Source organism: Salvia hispanica, chromosome 1, assembly GCF_029641045.1.
Source record: "Salvia hispanica isolate PSC_SH4W2 chromosome 1, Shi_PSC_v1, whole genome shotgun sequence".
NCBI lineage: Eukaryota > Viridiplantae > Streptophyta > Magnoliopsida > Lamiales > Lamiaceae > Salvia > Salvia hispanica.
The window spans coordinates 41990135-42012611 of record NC_142692.1 but is presented as its reverse complement, the minus strand read 5'-3'; the positions used below and the strand labels follow the sequence as shown (position 1 = coordinate 42012611).

At 36.2% G+C, this 22477-nt stretch overlaps 3 protein-coding genes across 3 annotated transcripts; 1 reads left to right on the top strand and 2 right to left on the bottom strand.

The window, feature by feature from the left end:
• Positions 1-627: 627 nt before the first annotated feature.
• On the top strand, positions 628-3639 carry LOC125221735 (uncharacterized). The gene is made up of 7 exons (XM_048123953.2): positions 628-963; positions 1653-1713; positions 1831-1925; positions 2009-2042; positions 2841-2895; positions 2996-3038; positions 3381-3639. Exons 1-7 carry the CDS (start codon positions 691-693, stop codon positions 3450-3452), a joined length of 633 nt encoding a protein of 210 aa, XP_047979910.1. The 5' UTR covers positions 628-690; the 3' UTR covers positions 3453-3639.
• A 117-nt stretch (positions 3640-3756) lies between these two features.
• LOC125221734 (chaperone protein dnaJ 10-like) lies at positions 3757-7528 on the bottom strand. Its single transcript, XM_048123951.2, has 10 exons — positions 7263-7528; positions 7005-7064; positions 6784-6866; positions 6511-6670; positions 5509-5638; positions 5236-5394; positions 4573-4751; positions 4401-4481; positions 4176-4319; positions 3757-4049 (listed from the first exon to the last, which is right to left on the bottom strand). Exons 1-10 carry the CDS (start codon positions 7347-7349, stop codon positions 3957-3959), a joined length of 1176 nt encoding a protein of 391 aa, XP_047979908.1. The 5' UTR covers positions 7350-7528; the 3' UTR covers positions 3757-3956.
• A 600-nt stretch (positions 7529-8128) lies between these two features.
• On the bottom strand, positions 8129-11297 carry LOC125185178 (UDP-rhamnose/UDP-galactose transporter 3-like). Its single transcript, XM_048081675.2, has 5 exons — positions 10832-11297; positions 10281-10465; positions 9504-9704; positions 8832-8993; positions 8129-8722 (listed from the first exon to the last, which is right to left on the bottom strand). Exons 1-5 carry the CDS (start codon positions 10962-10964, stop codon positions 8354-8356), a joined length of 1050 nt encoding a protein of 349 aa, XP_047937632.1. The 5' UTR covers positions 10965-11297; the 3' UTR covers positions 8129-8353.
• Between the last annotated feature and the right edge of the window lie 11180 nt (positions 11298-22477).

Sequence of the window (22477 nt, the reverse complement as noted above, 5' to 3'; positions counted from 1 at the left end):
GATACCATTCCACAATCCACACAAAATTACAGTATCTGTGAAATATTTCGTTGTACAGTAGCACACAAATATTCAATTTAATATCTACACTAAGGGTTGCTTGTATTTTCTAAAAAATAAACTCGCTCTTAAGATATTTTTAATACTACTATAATTTTAGAATTATGAATCATATTTTATGTTTATATTAGTACGTATTCTTTTATTTACTTACTAAACAAATCATAATGGGAATTTTAAAAATATGGATAGCATTTTGTGTTTGTATTAATATTATTATCAACAACAACAAATAAATTCATTTAAGGAAATTTCTATTATAGTATAAAATTATGCATTTGGAGTATAGTTTTATTTTAACATTTATCAGCTAATTCAAGGAGAGTACAGTGTTGAAATCTTAATATACGAGTATTTTTTATATTTGAATAAGTTATTTGAAATTATATTTGCCAGAATTTGTTCTTTTCCAACAAACAAAATAGGTGCAAAACAATCACTATTACAAGGCACTTGAATCTTTTACTTTAATATCGACGAAATAATATTTCTGGAACAGAATTTCCTAATTTATTTTCGAATATATTATCGTGATATTTAGTAAATTGTAAGCTTACTTTATATTCCTAGCTTCAGTTCTTAATCCGTTTTCTTCTAAAAAAGAAATTATATTTAATCTGAAATTCGCAAATGCAAGCGGCAGCTGTAGTCCCAACGCCACCGGTGCCGCGGTCCACTTCCTCAGTGATTCCGGCAACGACAGCGAAATTCCTCTCCTTCAACTTCCCGACGACGCAAGCACTCAAGAAGCGGCAGCTGCACTTTACTCGTGTGAATTACCGGCAGATTCAAATGGCTACAGCATCACCGTCGCCACCGTCTGTTGGAACGGCGCCGAAATGGGCTCAAAAGACCATCACCATCCCCGCCCAGAGGCGAGGCTGCCATCTCATCACCTCCAAGGTCTTAATTTTTCTTTCTGTATTTGATTCATTACTAAACTGTTGCCGCCATTGGTTGCTTAATTGAACTTTTACTAGGAATGATTTCAATTCAATCAGAAGTGTTTGAATTTCTTGTTACTTCACTATAACTCTGTGTGTGTGTGTGTCCTGTTTCGTTCATTTAGATGGGGATAATTTTATTTGCTTGGCGAAGATTTTTTTAGAACTTCATCTCTAAAGCTGAGGCAAAAATTTGTGTACATCCACACCAATTAGGATTGACCATTCCCAGTTAGGGTTTATTTATTGCAAACAGGATTTGATTAGGGAAGATGCACGCTGCATCTGGTTGCACTGGAGTAGTGGAGTGTGCCTCTTAAACTGACAAGACATGTACCTCGAAGACTTCTCCGAGGCCTCTTATCACGACATATATAGGATAGAATGATCGAATATACTTCGTTTTCTGATGTTTTGCATGTAGTCTGAATATCTCAAAGCAAAGTGTGATATCACTAAATGCCTTGGTTAACTGCCTTTTCTATTTAACCAAGTGAGAAATGAGAAAATTGTGAGGAAAATGTTTACGTGCACAATTGGGTTGTTTTGTTGCTGATTGACACTGGTCACAATGAAGATGACTTCTACCCTTTGGAAAATACTGCATTATTTTCTGCTTGTGCTTCACTACCTTTCATCTTGTCTCAGATTTTGAAGGAGATTGGGCAGGATCTATCAGGGTTTAAGTGTGGTCTTGCACATTTTTTCCGTAAGTTCTGCCTATTCGGACTCCTATGGTGTATTTTTACTACTGTAAAATGTTTCTTTTTCAAGAATCTGGTTCATCTTAACTTTTTCACGTTTTCAACCCATTTTCTAATAACAGTGCAACACACAAGTGCTTCTTTAACTATAAACGAGAACTATGACTCGGATGTTCGTGATGACACAGAGACATTTCTGAACAAAGTTGTTCCAGAAGTAGGTTTTCTTTTTCCGTGGTTGTGCATGCTTATCAAATCTTGTTACAGGATGATATTCACGCATTAGATTTTTCGTCTCAGGGGAGGTCCGCACCATGGAAGCATACTTTGGAAGGTGCGGTCCATTTTCAGCCTTTTTTTTATCTGATATAATAAGTACATAAAAAGACAGTTATTAATAGATCTCTTCTCTTTGAAACTGCATTCCCTTTGGAGAACTAGTGTTGTCTATGCTTGCATGATAGCTCTGTGCATACTTGATGATCTGAGTTTCTAGTTTATATAGAGGTGATACATGTGAAAGATCCTCTTGCTGCCAATCCTCCTTGTGCTGACCACAGATTACTGGTAGTGATGGAAAAAAGTTGGAGCTGCTTTGGAATTGAGTGAAAAATTTAGTTTCCCGAAAGGGTAGCTTCCCCGAAATGTCTTAACCAATGCATGAACCTTATATTAGAAATGCGTCTTGAGTTGCTTGCTGGCTATGGGGGTGGGCACTGTGTGATGTACCCTCGTCAACATGAGTTGCTTGCTGGATATGGGGTGGGAACTGATAGGATCAGAGATTTATGAGATTTCTTGAGTATGTAAAGAGGGCTTGACCACATGGTCGTGGAATCATCATAAAACTTCTTTCCTGGGAGTTGTTCCAAGCTTCTTAGAAGAGAATTAAGTCTTTATTTGCTGCAGGTAGTTTTAACTTTGAAACATTGTCGAACACAGAAAAAAGGAGTCATAATGTGAGCTACTTTTTTCATTGTTTAATTATTTAAGACAAAGTACCAAACCAACATGAAATTCACAGAGTTAGATGTGAAGTATAAGCATAAAAAACCTAAAAGCAAAGTAGAATCTAGATTCTTGAACTTGATAACAAATTGATTTGGTAGTTAACCTTGTCGTGATGTCGCAGGTCCAGATGACATGCCGGCACACATCAAGTCATCTATGTTTGGCTGCTCCCTCACGTGCGAGTTTCAACCATCTGATTTTAATTTATGTTGCAGCTTATTACTGTTGCCCAAATTGAACTGACTAACCACCATTCCTTATATCCTACTTATGCAGGATCCCTATATCAGATGGACAACTGAATATGGGAACTTGGCAGGTATTTTTTCGTTAACCTCCACGAATGAAAAGCTTAACCTTATCCAAGAGCCAGCCTGCTTATATGTTATATCAAATGTAATATAATCTCACTAATGAATTTGAAAGATGTGATGGCCTCTGAATTTTACTCAGTTTTATGGTGGGGTTACTAAAAATACTAGAGTAGAGGGCATACTATTAGGCATAGGAAATAAGTTGCATGCCCTTTTTTTATGCTCCCAGATTGTTATCTTAGGACACTGCTGAGTTTTTGGCTCTTCCTTTCAAACCAAATTATTGCCATTTGGAAGTTATTTGCAGAGGTGTTCTTTCATGTATGCTTGAGTTGTCTTTTTGTCAGGGTATCTGGCTATGTGAGCACCGCGATGAAGCTACTCCTCGCAGAGTCGTGGTCACCCTCAACGGGATTTAATATCTCATTCACCGCTGCAACCTCCTTTTCCGTCTTCTTACTCCTCACGACTGCAGAATAGCTCGTCTTTGCTGAATAATTGTGCTCTAAGTTTGAACTTGTTTGAGGTGCATTTTAGTGTAAGAGATCTTTAATGGCAACCTTTCTCTCTTGACTAGTCATATATATATATGTACTCATTCGGGCACACCGTTTGTTATGTTTATTTACCTTCTTGCATTATAATTGAATGGCATTCAAATTTGCCACACCAAAGACTGCAAATAACCATTAGTAAAAAAAAATGTAGACATAAACAATGTGATGAATCTGAAGAGCATAACTTTTCTACTAACATACTCTGGTTTGGACAAATTACATAAAGTAAGCACAAAGTTTGGTACATGATCCATACATCTGTAATGATAATAAATAATAATGATATACACTAGTTGATCACTAGGCTAGCAAAGATTATACCACAATAATACAACAGCAAATGCTCTCCCAATCTGTGATGCATGCTTATGGTTGTCTGTGAACACCAGATGGAGCAGCTGACCTTGGAAAGTTATTGTACGGGCTTCCGGCAATCTGAGGAGCCTCCACATACGGGCTCTGTATAATTCAATAAATATAGTCGTTAGGCAAGACATGAAACGACATAAATGAACAAATTATTTAGATTTATATCGTTGTTTAGTTTCTTATAGGGAAATAGGGAGGGTTGAGACAAAGTTATACTGTGGTTGTAGAGACATTATCGTCGTTTACTGATCTAGCAGATGTGCTTGAAGGAGCATTGCTATGACTTGGCCCGCTTCCAAACAGTGTGTCGCTTGCAGGATCAGTTGGCACACTGTTACTACCGTTAGCTGGTTTCACCTTCTGAAAACAATTCGAGTAAAATACATTATATGATAACTTATATATGGAAGTTGATGAGCATTAGGGTGGCCTCTCAATTACCTGGAATATCTTGCCAAGAGTTTTCAAACCCTTTGCCCGCATACGGAGCTCCTCTTTCTTTGCATTGTTTTCTTGTAGAACCTGAGAGCATAAATTCATCGATAAACAGAAAGAAATTCGCTGTGAAGCAGTTAAAGTAAAGATTCAAAAGAAACAACAGCTGTTGGCTAACCATCTGGCAAACACGAGAAAGGGTTGCTTCTATATCAGCCACATTGAGCTTCCAAAGTGAGTCGATCATCAACTGCTTGTGTGATTGCATATATGCCTCAAGTTCTTCCTCCGTGTAATTCCCTTCAGCACTGAGCTGTTTTTTCATGTCTTCTTGCAGTTGAATTAAAGCAATCGCACCTAAGGCAACAACAGATATAATATCATGTCATGAGTTTTGTAGGAAAAAAGCAACACACAATTTTAAGATCGCGTATTAAGGAATCTAGCTAATCGTGCCGCTCCCTATGATATAGCCAAAATTAACCAAAGTTACCCTGCACTTTTAAGCTTGCGTATTAAGGAATCTAGGTAATCATATCTTATTTCTCGGGGCATCTTTCTGTCCATGTGTCGACTGTGACCTTGAATAAACTACACATGACAAGAGAGAGAGGCAGATGAGATTTGTTGTCTACATAAGTTCTTACTTATGTGTCTAGAGTTGTGTTTGCTTGACTATCACAAAACAACAAACAGATGGTTGTTCAACAGTGTCTAAAATTGTAATTAGAATAATTCAGTTCAAGACGCATGAATTTGATCTGGACAGACTAAGATGAGAAACGGGCAAGTGATTACGACCAAGCGAAGCAGCTTACGGATCAAGTGAGTTTAAGCTAACCTGTTGCAGCTGTTACTTGGGATTTGATAAAGTGTCCTTTATTGCGGAACCACTCAGCAACAAATGGTACACCAAGGTACATCACCTTCTTCCCAAGCTCTTTTGCTGCCTGCCTTGAATATATATAGCCAATCGTGTTCAGCATATCCACACCATAAGCTGTTTAGAACATTGTGCCATCAATATGCGAGTTTGTAGCTCCTCATGAGAAAAGATAGCAGAAGACAGGCTACAAGACAAGGAAAATGAAGGAAATTGCAAAGGATTTCGCACCGGCATTAGAAAGCCTCGATACTTCAGCCTCAGCATGGCGGATGAATTCCTCTTTATTTCCATGGACATACACGTTGAGTCTATCTTTGAGTATGCCAGCAAGCTTCTCTTCCCTTTCCTTTTGGACACTCTAAATTCAAAAGGAAAATCAAAACTTGGCTGAAAAGGAGATTTTGCTAAACAGAAAACCAATATAGAGGACTTTCGCACCAACAATGAACTCCTACATCAATAACTAAGTGCCCAGTCTCCATAATGAAAGGGATGCCCGGAAGTCATAAATTACTTAACAATAACATAATACTTTGTTTCTTTGTGTTAAAGCTTGTCAAAATCCTAAAACTAGGTCAACTTCACAAATCAAAGTTGGAATCTGGAATTATTATGGCCCTGGTGCCTTTTGTAGACAAAAGAGACAAACAAGCTCCAACTACAACATAAAATATACCAATGAAGCTGTTTAAGCAGAAACTGGATTACTAAGGAGAGAAAAAACTATCACTCTAATGGCATGTTTGGTAGGGGTGATAACTCATCTAGGGATGGAAATCCATGAAAAAAATGACATTTTTTTTCATGGATTTCCATCCCTAGATGAGTTATCACCCCTACCAAACATGGCCTAAGTCTATAACTGCACGATGATATTCTTTACCAGTAGACGGGAATGATGCTTCCCATCTCAACGGTAAGTATTTCAAAAGAACAAAAATGACTCACAGTTTTGTATGAATCAAAAGTCAAGACTCTTAGACAAAACTCCTCAGTTTTGTAGTAAGTGCATAAGGTATCACTTTAATACTATCATAGCTCACCAAAAGCTAAGGGACATTTTTGCACCAACATGTTTTTTGCCACCCAAATGAACCACAAATTAATATAGATGTAATTTAGAGCAATAATCTGATGAAACTGGTTCAATATAGAAATAAGAAACTATAGAATTAGCACATGTAACCCCATCAACACTCGAGGCAGAAATTTATCTAAATAAAATAGTACCCGCATTTTTTCCTGCAACTTTTTAGTATCCAATTCCTCTCCTTCAGTGAAAACATCCATAGAAGCCATTGATGTCATGGCAAGCTGGCCGATGTATTCCTCAAAAAGCTCGCTTCCAAAAAGCATGGCAAAGATTGCAGCAGGATCGATAATTGAATCTCTGAAAGGATTGACATAGAATATTATCACAAAGGGATGAGCAAACACCTAGTACAAACCATCATTTATTTATGCCAATAGCTAAATGCATGAAATAACTCAAACTAAACTTACGTCGAAATTCCTGATTTCCCATGAGCATCATACGCTTGTCTCTGCGACGGGTCACTCAGAACTTGATAAGCTTCACCCAAAATCTGAGGGAAAAGTACAAAAGAAAGAATAGCCACCTCAGTGTACATGAAACATCAACATATCATATTACTATTATAAAACTAATAGGTGAGCATTTCACCAAACAACAAGATAAAAACTTGGAAAATCAATCAGCTCACCTGAAATTTGTGTGCTGCATTAGGATCGTTTGGATTTTTGTCCGGATGAACTTGCCTAGCCTACAACAAGCATTTTCATCCAACCCCAGTTAGAAACATAAAAATCCCCCAAATTGATACCCCAATTCCAAATTTCGACTCAAAATCATGCACAAAAGTAAATCATAGCAACGGTTACAGACTGAATTGAAAAACCATATTCCCCCAAAATTAGTCCTAAAAAGCTAGGGCACGGCTGAAAATCAAAATCAAACACACCTTGACATAATAAGCCTTCTTAATCTCGGCCTCGGTGGCTGTGGGGCTCACACCCAGAACATCGTAATATTCGGTCTCCTTCACCATCTTCGTCGCTACTCCAATTTCTTCCGATCAACAATCACTGAAAATTTATTATCGGTACAAACGAAATGGCGGTATGGAAAATGTAAAGAAAAACAAACAGAAGGATGTGGTGAGGAATTATGCAGGAAGAGAGATGGAATCGAGCTCGAGGGTCGTTGTCTTCACCTCAATCCTCGTTGACTAAACTTAGTGGAGTAGGACTTCTAATTTTCTCCCAAATATGAACTTAGTATTTAAATTTGCTTACTTCTTCATTTTTTAATTGCAAAAATAAAATATACCCCATTAGTATTTACAATTAGGAAGATGTAATCTAATGTATACTCTGTATATTTTGATTGAGATAAGAAGCATGATAGAGAACGAACGATAAGCGTGCATGTTGAGTCGATATTCGATTAACTCAACTCCAAATACGACGTATTACAGAAATTATTTTTTTTAAATCGTGCATGTTTGGCTATTATCATGCGAAAATCTTTGCCATGAATACAAATGATTCGATCCACGATAAACTGAATGACAAAAAGTTTGTTAAATCATACTCTTATATAGCAGGTCGTCAAGTCGTAAGTTAAATAATACTTGTAATTAATTAAATCTTAATGAATAAGTTACTCTAAATTATTTTAAAACTCTCAAATAATTAATTAATAGAAATAATACTACTACTGACAGCGGTTACAATAATCCGTAGTCCAAGTGCGATACATACTATATTAGAGAGAGAGATCCATTTGAAATGAAAACTCTATATATAAATACTATGCAAAAATCAGTTGAGAAATTCTCGATTCCATTCAAACCTCCACAAATTATGGAAAACCAAAACAAATAAATTCTCCCCTCTTCATCAATGAACTTACCTAACCTCGAATTTCCTGAATCATATATGTGGTCTAACAAATGAATAGCGTCTTGCATAAACAGTAAAAATGGGATTCCACGACACCCTACACAAACTAAGATAGTAGGGACTTGATTCCAACAACGAGCTCCGATGGCTATGCCTTCGTTCCAGTCTTCGTCCCACCAGTCTCGGGATCCTTAGCAGCACCCGAGTTTATTCTCTCCAGCAACCTGAATTCCTCTTCGGTCAAGCTATTCTTGGCATGGGGTAGCGTCTTGGCATGCACCTGCTTTTCGAGCTCCATTGCCCAGCTATAAACTATCATGCCAACCACGGCTACGAGCATCCCCATGATGTTCTTGAAAGTCAGTTGGGAGTCGAACAACACCCATCCCAAAATAAGGACGCACACTGTTTTCATGTGACCCAACACTTGAAAGGAAACAGCTGAAAAACGTCCGATGCACAAGTACTGGCTCACGTTGCAGAACACGGCCAGAGAACACGACAGAAGTATGAACATCTGCAGGTATACACCATCCCGTGTTAGTTAAGAAAGAAGATTGTCCGTGCAGGATAAAGACCAGTGCTACTATATAGATTGTGATTGGGGTGAGGAGAAGAGTGCTTACGATGACTCCACCACCAAAATTATAATCGAAAATCAAATTTCCCGAAAGATAGAAGTCAACGACGGGACCCAGCACAAGAAGAGAGCCAGCTTGGATTGGAGTTGTTTTGCTCAATAATTCGAAGGAACCAATAGAGTACTTCTTCTGCAGAGAACCTATTGACTGCACCAAGGACCGAGAATAATATATCCGATCAATAATCCATGAGCACAAATTTAGGCAACAAACAATGGATTTCTAATATCTACGTAACATTTAAAAAATGATCAATGGGTTTCAATACACAGTTAGAAAACAGAGAGCCAAGCAGTACTTGATTAGAGCTATTTCAGGTAATGGCTAAGCTAAACTGCTTAAGTTTCCAAACCGTGAAGGAAACTAGAATAACAACCAAAAGCATGAAGCAGAAACAAAATTGAAATGTGTATGTTTCGTACTAGAACTGGATAAATACTTTGGACCAAATTTAAAAATTTTAAGGATCTAAATAAGGTGCCATACAGTTAAATCAAAGTAAACTAGACTTATTATCTGGTAGTCCATATAAATATAGAGGCAGCAAGAACAAGTAAAAAGCAAAAGGTTTTTACTTCTCTCCTATTGGGCATTAAATCTGACAAACTCTAAGACATCACAAGAGGAGAAAAGGGAATGGAAAGAAGTTATACTCACAATTTGCTGTAACGATGTTGAAACAACTGCAACACAAGCACACAGAAATCCTTTGGCATTCACCTTTACGTCCGTAACAGTGCAAACACCAACACCTATAACTACAATTACCACAGACAGTTTAACTTCTCTTGAATACTGCTTATTGTGAAGCATCCATTCCATTATACAGACCACTGGAATCATGCTCAGTTTCGAAATCTACACCAAAAACAAGAATTACAACACAATTAGTTTAACAGACTTACTTCATACGGAGTAGTAAAATGCAATAAAAATGTGTAATCCTTGCATTGCCAGATGTAGCAAGTTCGCAACAAAACTGATACAGTATGTGATTTTGATAATACAGAATAAATTAGATTCCCAACAACTTTTCTCGTAAACAAAGAACTTAAGTATTTTTCCTGCATGTTTGGCAGGTCCTGAGCATCAACTAGTGTCCAGTCATAATTCTTTAAATACAATTGTTTAATATATATTCAAACCAGAAATTAACCAACGAAATTTTTTTGAAGTAGAAGCTTAAAAGTATATGTGCTCAATCCAGTAATATGATGCGCAAATACAAAAAAGGACATGAACAAAAACAATGCATCTCAAAATCAAATGAGATGTATAACAACCGGTTGCCAGTTCATGTGCTGAGGCAGGAAGTCATTTCAACCTTCACCACTAAAGAAGGAAGGGAAGGGGTATTTCCAATTAGTATAACACATATGGGCAAGCAACACGGTAAATTATAGTACATATGTTTGGAATGTTATAGAACCATACCTGGTAAAATCCAACTGAGTTCAGCATGAGGCTCAAATTCATCCCTGTGATAGACATATTAGCCACAACTGAGAACCAAAGAAGTTCCCAAAATGGCACATGCTTTGATGTGGACAAGCCCGTCGCATTTGATATCATGCCAACAATCGCAGTCACAGCAAAGTGGAAACCAGTCAATGTTGTGGCTGCAATGATTAAAAGATATTAGTAAACATAAAGGTTATAAATGAACTGAAATTTGAAATGCCTAGGGGTCTTTTTCTTCTTCTGGATATTAGTTATATCTGACATTTATGAAGACATTTAATCTGAAGATCAGAATAATTCAATCTGAAGATCGATTGGCACAAAAATAGAGCTTTAATTAATGGAGTAGTAGGTAAGAAGAAAAGATGAAACACACGAATTACCTCAAAAATAACATAATTAAAAAGCATATCCATTTGAATCATTCAATCTGATGCTATATAATTAAAAGGTATTCTCCATCGATTCATTAAAAGGCTGAAAATGCAAAAGATCTCGCGTGATTAAAAAGGAAACAAACTAACCGAATTTAAAAGCATATCCATTGGATGACATGAGCTGCTTGTTCGCCATAATGATTCCGACGGAGCTGACAACGTTCATCGCCCACGCACCCATATCCGACACCGCGGATGACGATTTCTTCTCCCCCTCCATCTCCGATTCTCTTTCTCACTCTCCAGCTACCTCAATTGAATCCACAATACTCTATAGATCCGCCACGCGCAACGGAAAAAGCGGGAAAGCGGGAACAATGGCGCCGTGCAATAATCTCACATTGATTGTGCGGAATTGATCAACAAAACCGACTCCTTGAGCTACGAAATAAGCCGGTGGCGAACAACACCGACGAATTCCGCCGATTGGGAACTTAATCGAGCTGCTCTAATGCGCCAATTGCATCTTCGGATTGTTTGCGATGAATGCAATGAGAGAGAGAATAGATCTGAGAGAGATAATGAAACAAAATAAGAAACGAGATTTAAAGGAGATGACGATTCACGCTTCTTACATTTCTCCGCCCAAATTTGGCTCTTTTAATAACGCGTTTCATCTCCTCAACTAGTGAACAAATTTTAACGCCTCATTTATTACTTTTTCCAAATAAAATGTTAAATAAATATACTATTCCTATTTTATAAGAGAGTGTGCAATGTTTTAGAGGAGTTTGAGGTCCATATAAATTAAAAGAAATGACAAGGTAAAAACATTATATTAGTAAAATGAAGCATTATATAGTCAATATTCACAATGATTTTTGTAGGGTAATATTCATTATTCACATGATTGCTATGGTCTTCTTATGATATGGAAATTTGAAAACTCGTTCGATATCTTTGATTATTGATGGTAAATAATGGACTATTTCTTGGTGGATTTTGAATGGAATAATTTCAATCGAAAAAGTGGACCATTTCTTGTTTTTTACTACATTATTATATGGCTAAAACTACGTTGAATTAGAAAAGTCAAAGCAATTAATTTTAAGGAATAGGTACAATGTTGATTTGATAAGATTTAGGAATGAAGAAATTTACGATTATTGCTACTTTCCCTTATTGTATAAATAAGTGCATAGATTTGATGGTTTATTTATTTTGGGACGGAATCTTTGACACGAAATTTTTGCACATACGGTACTTAATATATCGAGTCAACATATTAGATATATGAATATAATGCATGCTTTACGTATCTAATAAAATATAAATTTATTGCATCATAGTATCAGTATGTAGTGGGTGTATTCATCATTTTTAAACATTCTCTTTTAGTTACAAAATTACTACTATCAATCTATAATTTTTATTATTAAAATAGTTCATGGGCAAAAATGGAAAAATTAACTTGTGTACTTATTATTAATTTATTGATTTACATAATGGTTTATAAGTAAATTGTTAATTATATGACCACCTGCCACTGCTCCATAATTTAATTAATAACAAATGGAGGAACACAAAAACAAACTTATTGCATCGAATTAATAAAGTGGGTGAATAAGTTTAATGTTTTTTGCTCCCAACTAAGGAAAGATCATACATAACCTCTCGTCAACTGCACTGCACAAAGAATTAAAAAACAATTATATATAGTGCTGTGAAAATGATTGCATAAACTGTCATTATTTATATGCATGTGTTTGTGGTAAATAATAAAATGGGGAGTTTTTCATATAATTTGTAATAAAATGGTGAGATTTATTAATTAAATTGTTTTATGATCTTGTATATCATGTGTCGGTAGTCTAGTAGCATATGGCCACGTTACTTACTCCCCGACAAAAATGCCACTTTGTATCCTTTATATTCTTGTTTTATTTATAAAAAATCTATTTTATAATAAAATTCAATAAATAATAGTAATTCAAGTAACAATTGTGTCCAATGATTACAACAACTGATACATACGAGCATCCATATCATGAACACCTTTCAAAAAAATTCATTTAGAAATAGCAGTGAAAATAAAATTAATAATGTGTCACCAAATACTATCATTCATCTTAATCCCTCTATCTTAATTCGTCAGTCTAAATTGAAAATATTTATTGCTAAAAGGACACCTTTCAATAATATATGTTGTCGCAACATCATACAAGTAAGGGTAATACTAAGTCAAACAAGTGTTAATAATTTAAGGGACATTATTTCAGTATATCTTTAAACTCTTTACATTTCTTAATTTTAAGAATAAAATGGTAATCGAGAAAGATGATATTTATAAATATATTGCATATTGGCGATAAAAGATGAGATTAGAAGATGTAATTGTATTTCAGCGTGTCGTTATAATGTAGTTTAGCCCCTCAATATATAGGCATGATTATTTCCTATTTGTGGATCACACAATAAATTGTAATCAATCTAATAGGGGAAATTATGTAATTGAATCAATTAGTCTGCAATCTTCTCTCAAAATTGATGTGCTTTGACATGAATATCCATACATAGATGTGTTTCTTGTAGTTCAAAAAAAATAAAACGGCGATCCCTCTTGTCCAAAACTCTACTTAATTTTTGTACTTATTTCACAAAATTGTTCTCTCTGTTTTTCCGGGAAGAGAAGCTGTTGTGGGATCGAAAGGTGAAGCTGCTGTGGCTGAATATGGAACTTCCGACGGTGGGGCCCGAGAGATTTCTTCAATTCGACAAATTGCGTTTGAATTTGGTGATATATAGTCGATGAATTTCGTTATTCTATTTTTGAAATTTGGTGGAAATTTATTAGTAGTATGTTAAGCTAAAAAACCTATTTTAATTAATTAGTAGTAGAATATAATTTTGTGATTGAATTTGGCAGGTAGGTATTTTCATCGTTTTGTGGATGACCATAGGCTTTGCTGTGCTGACCGCTTTGTGCTTTGTGAATACCGGACGTCCGCGCCTCGCCACAATGGCGGACGTCCGCCTGCCCTTCTGACATACTTGGATTTTACATGGTTTTAGAGGGTGGTTTGTATGAACTTGAGCATATTTCGTCTATTATTAAGCGTGTTTATATCTACTTCTCTATTATGTTGGTATGTTGACCATTTTGTTAAGAATGTGTAGAAAAAGGTACAAAATATGTGGATGTGTAGCAACTTTGGTTTGAGACAATATTTACTGGATATTTTGAAGTTCAATCAGCTCCTAATGCATATCAATCTCTTCGTCTTTGAAAGAGCTTCGCGTGGGTATCTCGCACACCTCAATCGGAGTTCGGTAGAAGAAGTTATGACCGTTATACGAACACTGTGCTGTCCAGAAATTCCTACCCGCCCGGGTGAATTATTACCCTATAATTCCACCCGGCCGGGCCCGTCAATCTGACGTTTTTCAAAGCAGAAACGCTATTTTTGAAGGGGGGAATAAGAAGGAAGAATTAGGTCAATTCTATTCATTCTCTACAAGCGACAAAACACATCTCTCTCTTGGTGAAGAACTCTTGGAAGAAGATTGAAGATTCAAGCTTCAATTCTTCCGCCAATTGCAATTCGGATCATGATTTCCATTGTTTTGCTTAGTTTCTTTTTGTTTTCTACCATGAACATGAGTAGCTAAACATCTTTTATGTAGAATTCTTAGTGAAGATGCATTGATTTATAGTTTTAATCCAATTGACTTCGTTTTTATCTTGCTCTTGCAATTGTTTGAATTATTCTTGTGCTTTTTCCTAACAATTGCTTGATCACCTATTGGGAGTGTAGGGTTTCTTAGAATAATCGAGAGATGAAATATTTAACCTTGAAAGAAGAATTATTCACACCTTAATTCAATAAAACTCGGGAGAGTTGAGGTTTTGAGTGGGATCTTTAATCTAATCGAACTATTAGGAGTTAGGTCTAAGAATTAGAAGGAGACTTCAATTATTACACCTAATCTACGGATTTCTCGGGAGGGGGTTTAATCTATATTTGTGATTGATTCAACAATTCTGGAGACTTTAAATGGTAATTTGTTTCAATTGGGTTAGGCTATGAGTTGTGCATCGGATCTTTGAATTCTGCATATTTCTCTATCATTTTCTACAACTTGCTTAATTGTTTTCTTGTTTAAGTGCTTATTTTAATCTCTGATTTTATATGCTTTTAGTAGTTGTTAGTTTAAAACCAAAATTCTCGATCGTCTGGATAGTAGTTGAAATTTGTTCGTGGTACTTAGGTTTACACTAAATTGTCTCTGTGGGATACGATATACTCTTGCTTCTTGTTTGCTACGATAACCTCGTACACTTGCGGGTATTATTTGGGTAAAATAAAGTTGAGTCACCTTCCCGCGAAAGCCGCGGCCTTCCCGTGTCCTCTCGGGACGTCCTCATCCTCCTCTCCGAGCCACAATGGCGCCCTTCCCCGACGGACTTCCCCGGAGCCTATCTGAAGGGCGACGAGAAGTCCGCCATCCGGCCAACCCGTTTAACCCGCCAATCCATTCGGGCCAACCCGTTTAGCCCGTTTTGTATTCGGATAATAAAATTACAATCCTAACCCGCTCATATTACCAGGTTGTTCGGGCCGGCCTATGGGTTTCGGGTTGAATTGACATCCCTAGTTATCACGTTGCCCGACGGGAAGAACCCGCGCATAACTCGAAACTATTATTTCCGCCGACCCTGTGCTGTGCCAGGGCGCCGGAGCAATTTCGAATGCCGAGCGACAGCCGCCGATCGCCGTTAAGGGAAAAGACCTTAACACATATAGGCAAGATTATTTTCGTATAAGGTCTTGCATATAGGCAAGATTATTTTCGTATAAGGTCTTGCATATAGGCAAGATTATTTTCTATCTATGAAAAACACAATTAATTGTAATCAATATATTTTAAGACATTATGTATTTCAATCAATTATTCTGTCATCTTCTTTCCTTGTGTACATAGACGTTTTTTTATGGGTACTAGTTCACTAAAAAAATACTTAAAAGCAAAATAAAATTCACATTAAAAAATGTACCCTAGTTTTATTACTGGCGTCCCCAAAAGGAGTGTGCATCTAAACTGGCGATCCCTCTTCTCCAAAACTCTACTCAGAGTGGATCTATTACTCCATATTTCCTAATCCATTCATACTTCACCTCTCACGATTTAACTTAATAAAATAAAAGTAAAACATGTAAGTGATGATTAAGTGATAGTGGAATTATTTAATTAAGTTATGAGTGTGGAGTAGGAATGGAGTAGGAAAGTTGGAGTAGCAATGCCAAAACTCTACTTAAATTTTCTTTCACAAAATTGCATTCTATTCTTTCCCTCTTTATCTTTCTCAAAATTTTCGGGGAGAGAAGCTGATTATGGAACTTCCGGCGGTGGGGTCCGAGATTTCTTCAATTCGACAAATTGCGTTTGAATTTGGTGATAATTCTATTTCTGAAATCTAGTGGAAATTTGTTCCGAATTGAATGATTAGATATAATTAGTAGTTTTAAATAATTAGTAAAGCAGATGTCTTCATTCTTCGCAGGTAGGTATTTTCATGGTTTTGTGGATGAGCATAGGCTTTGCTGTGCTTGGCGGGAGAGCACGTTGGAAAAGCAGTAATTGCTTCCACTTTCATGACCGAATTTGCAGCGGGATTGATGTGCTTATATATAACCACAATTTACAAGAATCATTTGCTGAATGTTGCAATTCAAATACATGGGATGTACATTGTTAAGTACAATTTTTGGGATCAACCTTCCTGATCCTCTGTTCCCTCTGGTAATAGGCGATTATTTTAGTTGGCTATGACTAATTATCACGTAAATATTCAACCGAATAAGCCCTTTGAATACTAATCTTTTTTTTATCTGTTTGCAGATAGGCTTGGCTGGCCTTATTTGGACACTTTGTATAGCCTTCTTCTATGATAGAATAATGCAGCCCATCATTCCTCTTAAGAAGGGATGAGATTCTGAAAATCACAGCACAAGTGATCTGTTTTGTTGAGACCATCTGTTTACTCTGACTTTGATGGCTGCTTTTTGGATGTCGTAATTGTCATTGATCATTGTATTCATATGATTGTGGTTTTTGGATCATTTATTGAAAGTATTTTCTATTGTAAAAATGATTAATTACACAAGCATGTTAATGGGCCTAGCATCTTGGTGAGCTTTAGTTGCAGACCCTAGCATTTTGAGTGATGCAAATCAAACCCAAAATTGAGATAGATTACACTACTTAGCAAATCAAGCTCAAAAGTTTTTATTTGTAGATGATTTTGTCGCCTTACCAATGAGTTCAGCCCGAAAACCAAAAAATGCAGGTAAAATGGAGCCCGCCCTACATAATGTACAATCACATTAAAAAAAAAATCGAATTTGGTTAATTTTTGAAAAAAAAAATCCATTAAACTGAAATCTTTTATTTTGTATTATGACTTATGTGAAAGGAAACACTTCATTGGTGTATAAAAAATGAAATGTGTCAATGCTTTTGCCATATTCAATTTTTTTTCTAAATAACTATTCTTTTTAAATGAAATACATCAATACTCCTTCAAAAACACCAATAAGATTGGCCGTGTTTCACATAACTCAAAAAATATATTCTCATTTAGGAAATCATATATCATCTCAAATTCGAATTTTGCTCTCAAGATCTTCTCTACATACAAAAAGTTAAAAACAAAATCAGTTTATACTAGTACCTTATTATCACTGAAATGTTTGGTTTCTTTTAGAAAAGAAGACAAAATATCAAGGAATAGTTAGAGTGTTAATTTGATAAGTAGTAGTAGGATTTAGGAATGAAGCAATTTAAGATTATTGCTATTCTCTCCTATTGTAAGTGCATAGATTTGATGGTTCATCATTTTTGGGACAGAATCTTCAGCACGAAATTTTGCATATACTGTATTATAGTTATATACCTCTCTTTTTTACCATATCAATTCCTGACTAGTATTAAAGAATCTCCATAATATTCTCTTCAAATCTTTCCTTGAATTAATTTCCCTTAATACGGTTTTCTCTATTTAAAATCATGCCTAACAATATTTGACTAATACAAAGAAGGTACTATCGTACTATAAATTAAATATAGAAAATTAACAAACCCATAAACGTAAAATTTGTAATTATTGTTTGTTAGATTATTAAGAATTAACTTGATTTCCATAAAAAACTTTCTGCCTCATGTAAATAGCCCTTAGTTTTTCATGAAGTTGTGTCTGAGTTTCTCCTCATATTTTCTTATGTGGCATAGTGAGATACAATTGCGTGTCATTAAGTTGGATTGATTCTTATTAGTGGCAGACTTAGAATTTTAGTGCTGAGTTCAAACTACTACTAATAATTATTTCATATTTTTAGTGTCCACGAAAATAAAACCAATGTCGACATGAACAATACAAAATAAGAGAGATGGATAATGAAAGAAATAATTTGATAATTAGATACTAATACATTTAAAACATACGGCAGTGAGGCCAAAATTTTTATATAAATAGCATTATCATCTGATTAAACAACATTGAACATACTATAAGAAAAAATGGTTGATGCAAGGCGCCTAGAACCATTCTACTTTTGCCGTGACCTGGTAAAAGTAGAAGCTAATAAAATTTTGTGTGATTGATGATTGCTTATCTTAAATGCAAGTAAATGATTGAATATGATGAATTGTTTGTTGGAATATTAAAATATAAACTTGATTTTTGTAAATATTTAAATATTATCTAGAATTGAGGATGAAAATCTAGGTATTTATAATATGAAAGAATTAAGTAAAGAATTTTAGAATATCCAAGGAGTGTCTATAAATAGGGGTGAGTTATAAATAGGGGTGAGTTGTAACATTTTTGTATAAGTTGAGAAGTTTGAAATAGAGACTTTCTTAGTTTCCCCACATATAATTGAATATGATGTAACGTTAGTTGGATGGCTTGCTAATTGCGATAAATTTGGACACGTTTCTTCGTTATTTAATGAATTAACTAGTATTATTAAATACTATAAGAACAGTAACATTACGATTTGCATATTTGTTCATCATTTTCAATGACTTTTGTACGTATTAGTAGTTGTCGGACGTTATTGCTTGATGTAAGAAATTCGTGATCTCATTATGAAATGCAAGTAGTATTTCGATGAATTGAGCTTCGTAATTAGAAGAAAAAACTTCGCTCGTTGTTCGAAGTATAATCTTCATAATTTATTTAATGAATTTATATGAACCAAGCCTCGTTAATGATTTAGTAATTAGAAGCAAAACTTATGCAAATCATCCGAAGTGAAATTACTTGTTCATCTACCTTTTGAATTGCGTTTGAATTAAGCCTCGTAAATGATATGCTAGTAATGTTGTCCGAGGTGAAATTGGTGCTACATCATTTACGTTTTGAATTGTGATTGAATTGAGCCTCGTAAATTATGCAGAACTTCCGCACACTGTTCGCAAGTGGAATTTCTTTGTCATCTTGATTAATTGCGATGAATTGACGATTTAAAAAGCAGTAAGATTAAAATATTACTCTAATACCTTAAAAGAAGAGAAGGAAGTTTAAAAAGGAAATTATTGTATTGTAGATGACAACTTACATAATTCTATCATTATATTACTATACAAATAGCTTAAAGAAAAATCTAAGTTGCTAACTTTTGCAATCATAAATAAATAACTCTCTCTGTCTCATTAAAAATAAAACGTTTTCCTTTTTTGTTGTCCCATTAAAATTAAACATTTCTTAAAATGGAAACAACTCTATCTCTATTTTTCATCTTTCTTACTTTACTCTCTCTTCGTTAACTCATAAAATATAAAATCCCGTGCCGATTTCTAAATGTTTTATTTTAAGTGGGACGGAGGGAGTATCTTCGATTAGTTAGATGACAAATCCTCGTAACAAATAAGTATAAAATCACAATGATTTTCATTTCAGTAATATAGTCTCTCCAATTACGTTTGTGATTCTGCTCATGAGATATAGCATGCTCAATGTCATTCTCATCCACAACTCTGTGTGATAGGCCCATCACTCTTCATGCTTGGAGGCTTATATTATTGTGAAAATTATTGCATTAATTGGCATTTATGTATATGCATGGTTTTGTGATGTGGTAAATAATAAAATGGAGAATATCTATGGTATGTACGTGTGTTCAAGTTTCTAGATATGATAAGAAATAGGGGTAAATGTTGGTGTTATTGATTGTTCATGTTTCAAGATTAATTTCTGGAAGGCCGAGGTACAAATTAGGCCCGCACTGTTGGGATGTGTTATTCGCATAAATCAATTCTCATCATTTTGGTGGTTTTTATTTCTGCATGGAATTACCCACTCACCCCTTAAAAATTCAATTTCTCAAGTAGTCATCTTCCCCACTCGCATTTTGGATTTCTGCACCGGCAGATTTTCGTCTTTTTCCTCAAGATGAAGCTGGAAAAGTCCATGAGTGCAGGTTTTGTTCCCTCGAGATCTGCAAATCTCAACCCCCAAGGGGACACATGAATCTCAAATCTGAAAAATCTCAAGCTCCTGAGGTGATACTGCCGTCTCCGGCGAGCAGCGGGAGCCACCAGCCACCTCTCCTCTCTCCACTCTTCTCTCTACCCACCCGCCGATTCCATCTCCCTCCCTCTTCTCAATTACTCTCTTAAATTGTCACCAATTTCAAAGAAACATTCAAAGGTTGTCACCACCTCTGCGCTTTCCTCGCAAAGCCCACGCCACCTCCGCCCCGCACGGCTTCGGCTTCAGATTGATGAGACTGTGAACAACTTCTAAGAAGCCCAGATTGATGAGGAAAAGTGGCTAACGTGGGGAAATTGATGAGACTGTGAACAACTTCTAAGAAGCCCAGATTTCTTAATTCACTGAATCTTCTTCTTCACCCACTTGCGTGTTCATGGACTAAAACAATTCCTAGGGGCATTTGAGTCAGTCAACAAATGAATGTTTAAAAATAAATAGAAAACAAAATTAAATAAGCAAAATCTGGATCTATTTCTTGAACCTTGAACAAAAGATTAATACTCCTAGTTCATTTCTGTGGGGCCATGCAGGTAAATCTGTTCCAGAATTATATTTGCTTCTTTCACTCCAAAGAACATGAACACGTAATGAAATATAGAGATTTAGTTAAATTGGTTGATGTATCTCTCATTACAACCGGAGATGTTCTTGCATCATGTGTCGGTAGTCTAGTAGCATATGGCCACGTCACTCCCCCGCGGTCGCACGCACACCGACAAAAATGCCACCTTGTTTCCTTTTATTTGATTTTTGTTAAGAAAATTTTTAATATTATTAATTTAAGTAGTAGTATAGTTTTATTGATTACAATAATTTTTTTTACGAGTGTTCATAATGTGAATACGTTCTAAAATTATTTAATCAGAAATAGATAAAACTCTTATTATATATGTACCCAAATTACAGTTAAATAGACGATATAATATAGTAACTCAATTAGTAGAAACACTTCTCCAATTATTAAGTCAGGGATTTGAATCACCACTGAATCTTATTTTGCAGGTCGATAATTATAATATTCATTGCAAAAAAAGTTGTTTACATTTCTTAATTTCAAAAGATGCTTGAATCTTCGATATCAATCAATTGTATTTATCTTCTCACAAAATATAATGTTGTAAAATAATTTTTTTTTATATCATACTACATGTTTTAGCTTTTTCATTTTCTCAAGTCTTCTCTTTCCTAGAAATTCTGACTATCGGGGTATTGCCATGGTTGTTTTCGCCAAACATAAGAGTAAATTTGTCGTCATGGGGTCGGCTACCCTAGGGCCGAAGCTAAGCATCTCCAATGGTCGGCTAGCGACCGGCTAGCCGATTCGTCGCGCTGGCCGATCGGCTAGCCGAACCATTGGAGGCGGCCAGCGCGAAATCGGCAAGCGGACCGGCGTGGGCTGGCCGATCGCTCGGCGCTGGCCGATAGGTTAGCCGCCATTGTGGCGGCCCGATCGGCCAGCGGCGATTTTTTTTTTTTTTAATTTTAAAAAACCTATATAAACACGATTTTCGTTTCATTTTCATTTGCACCACTTGTTTTAACGAGTTTTCTCTCTCTCTAACTTTCTGTACAAGAGCATCATCGAGCGATGAGTAACGCGGGTGGTAGTGGTGGGGATGCTGAGGAGTACGAACGGAGGATGAACGAGGCTATGGATGCCTACATGAACCGCGAGATGGAGTGGTACATGCATATGGTGGAACAGCAGGCGATACCTCGCCCTCCACGGGTTATCCACCGCCGAGCAGTGATTGATCGGGATCACGTCGCTGCACATCAGCGGCTGTACGACGACTACTTTTCAGAGAACCCGCGGTTTCCCGCCAACATGTTCCGGCGGCGTTTTAGAATGCGCAGGGAGTTGTTTATGCGCATCGTTGGCGCATTAGAGCGTCGATATATGTGTTTCCGCTTTAGGCACGATGCGGCTGGCAGACCCGGCCACACCCCTATTCAAAAGTGCACGGCGGCAATCAGGCAGTTGGCCTACGGAGGCGCGGCAAACCTGTGGGATGAGTACCTTCACATCGGTGAGTCGACGGCCCTGGAATGTCTGAAGGATTTCTGTGGGGGCTTGATAAGCGTTTTCGGTGAGCAGTACCTTCGAAGTCCTACTCCCGAAGATTGTCAGAATTTGATGCAGATGCACGGGGAGAAGCATGGGTTCCCCGGGATGTTAGGCAGCATAGACTGTATGCATTGGGAGTGGAAGAACTGTCTGACTGGCTGGAAGG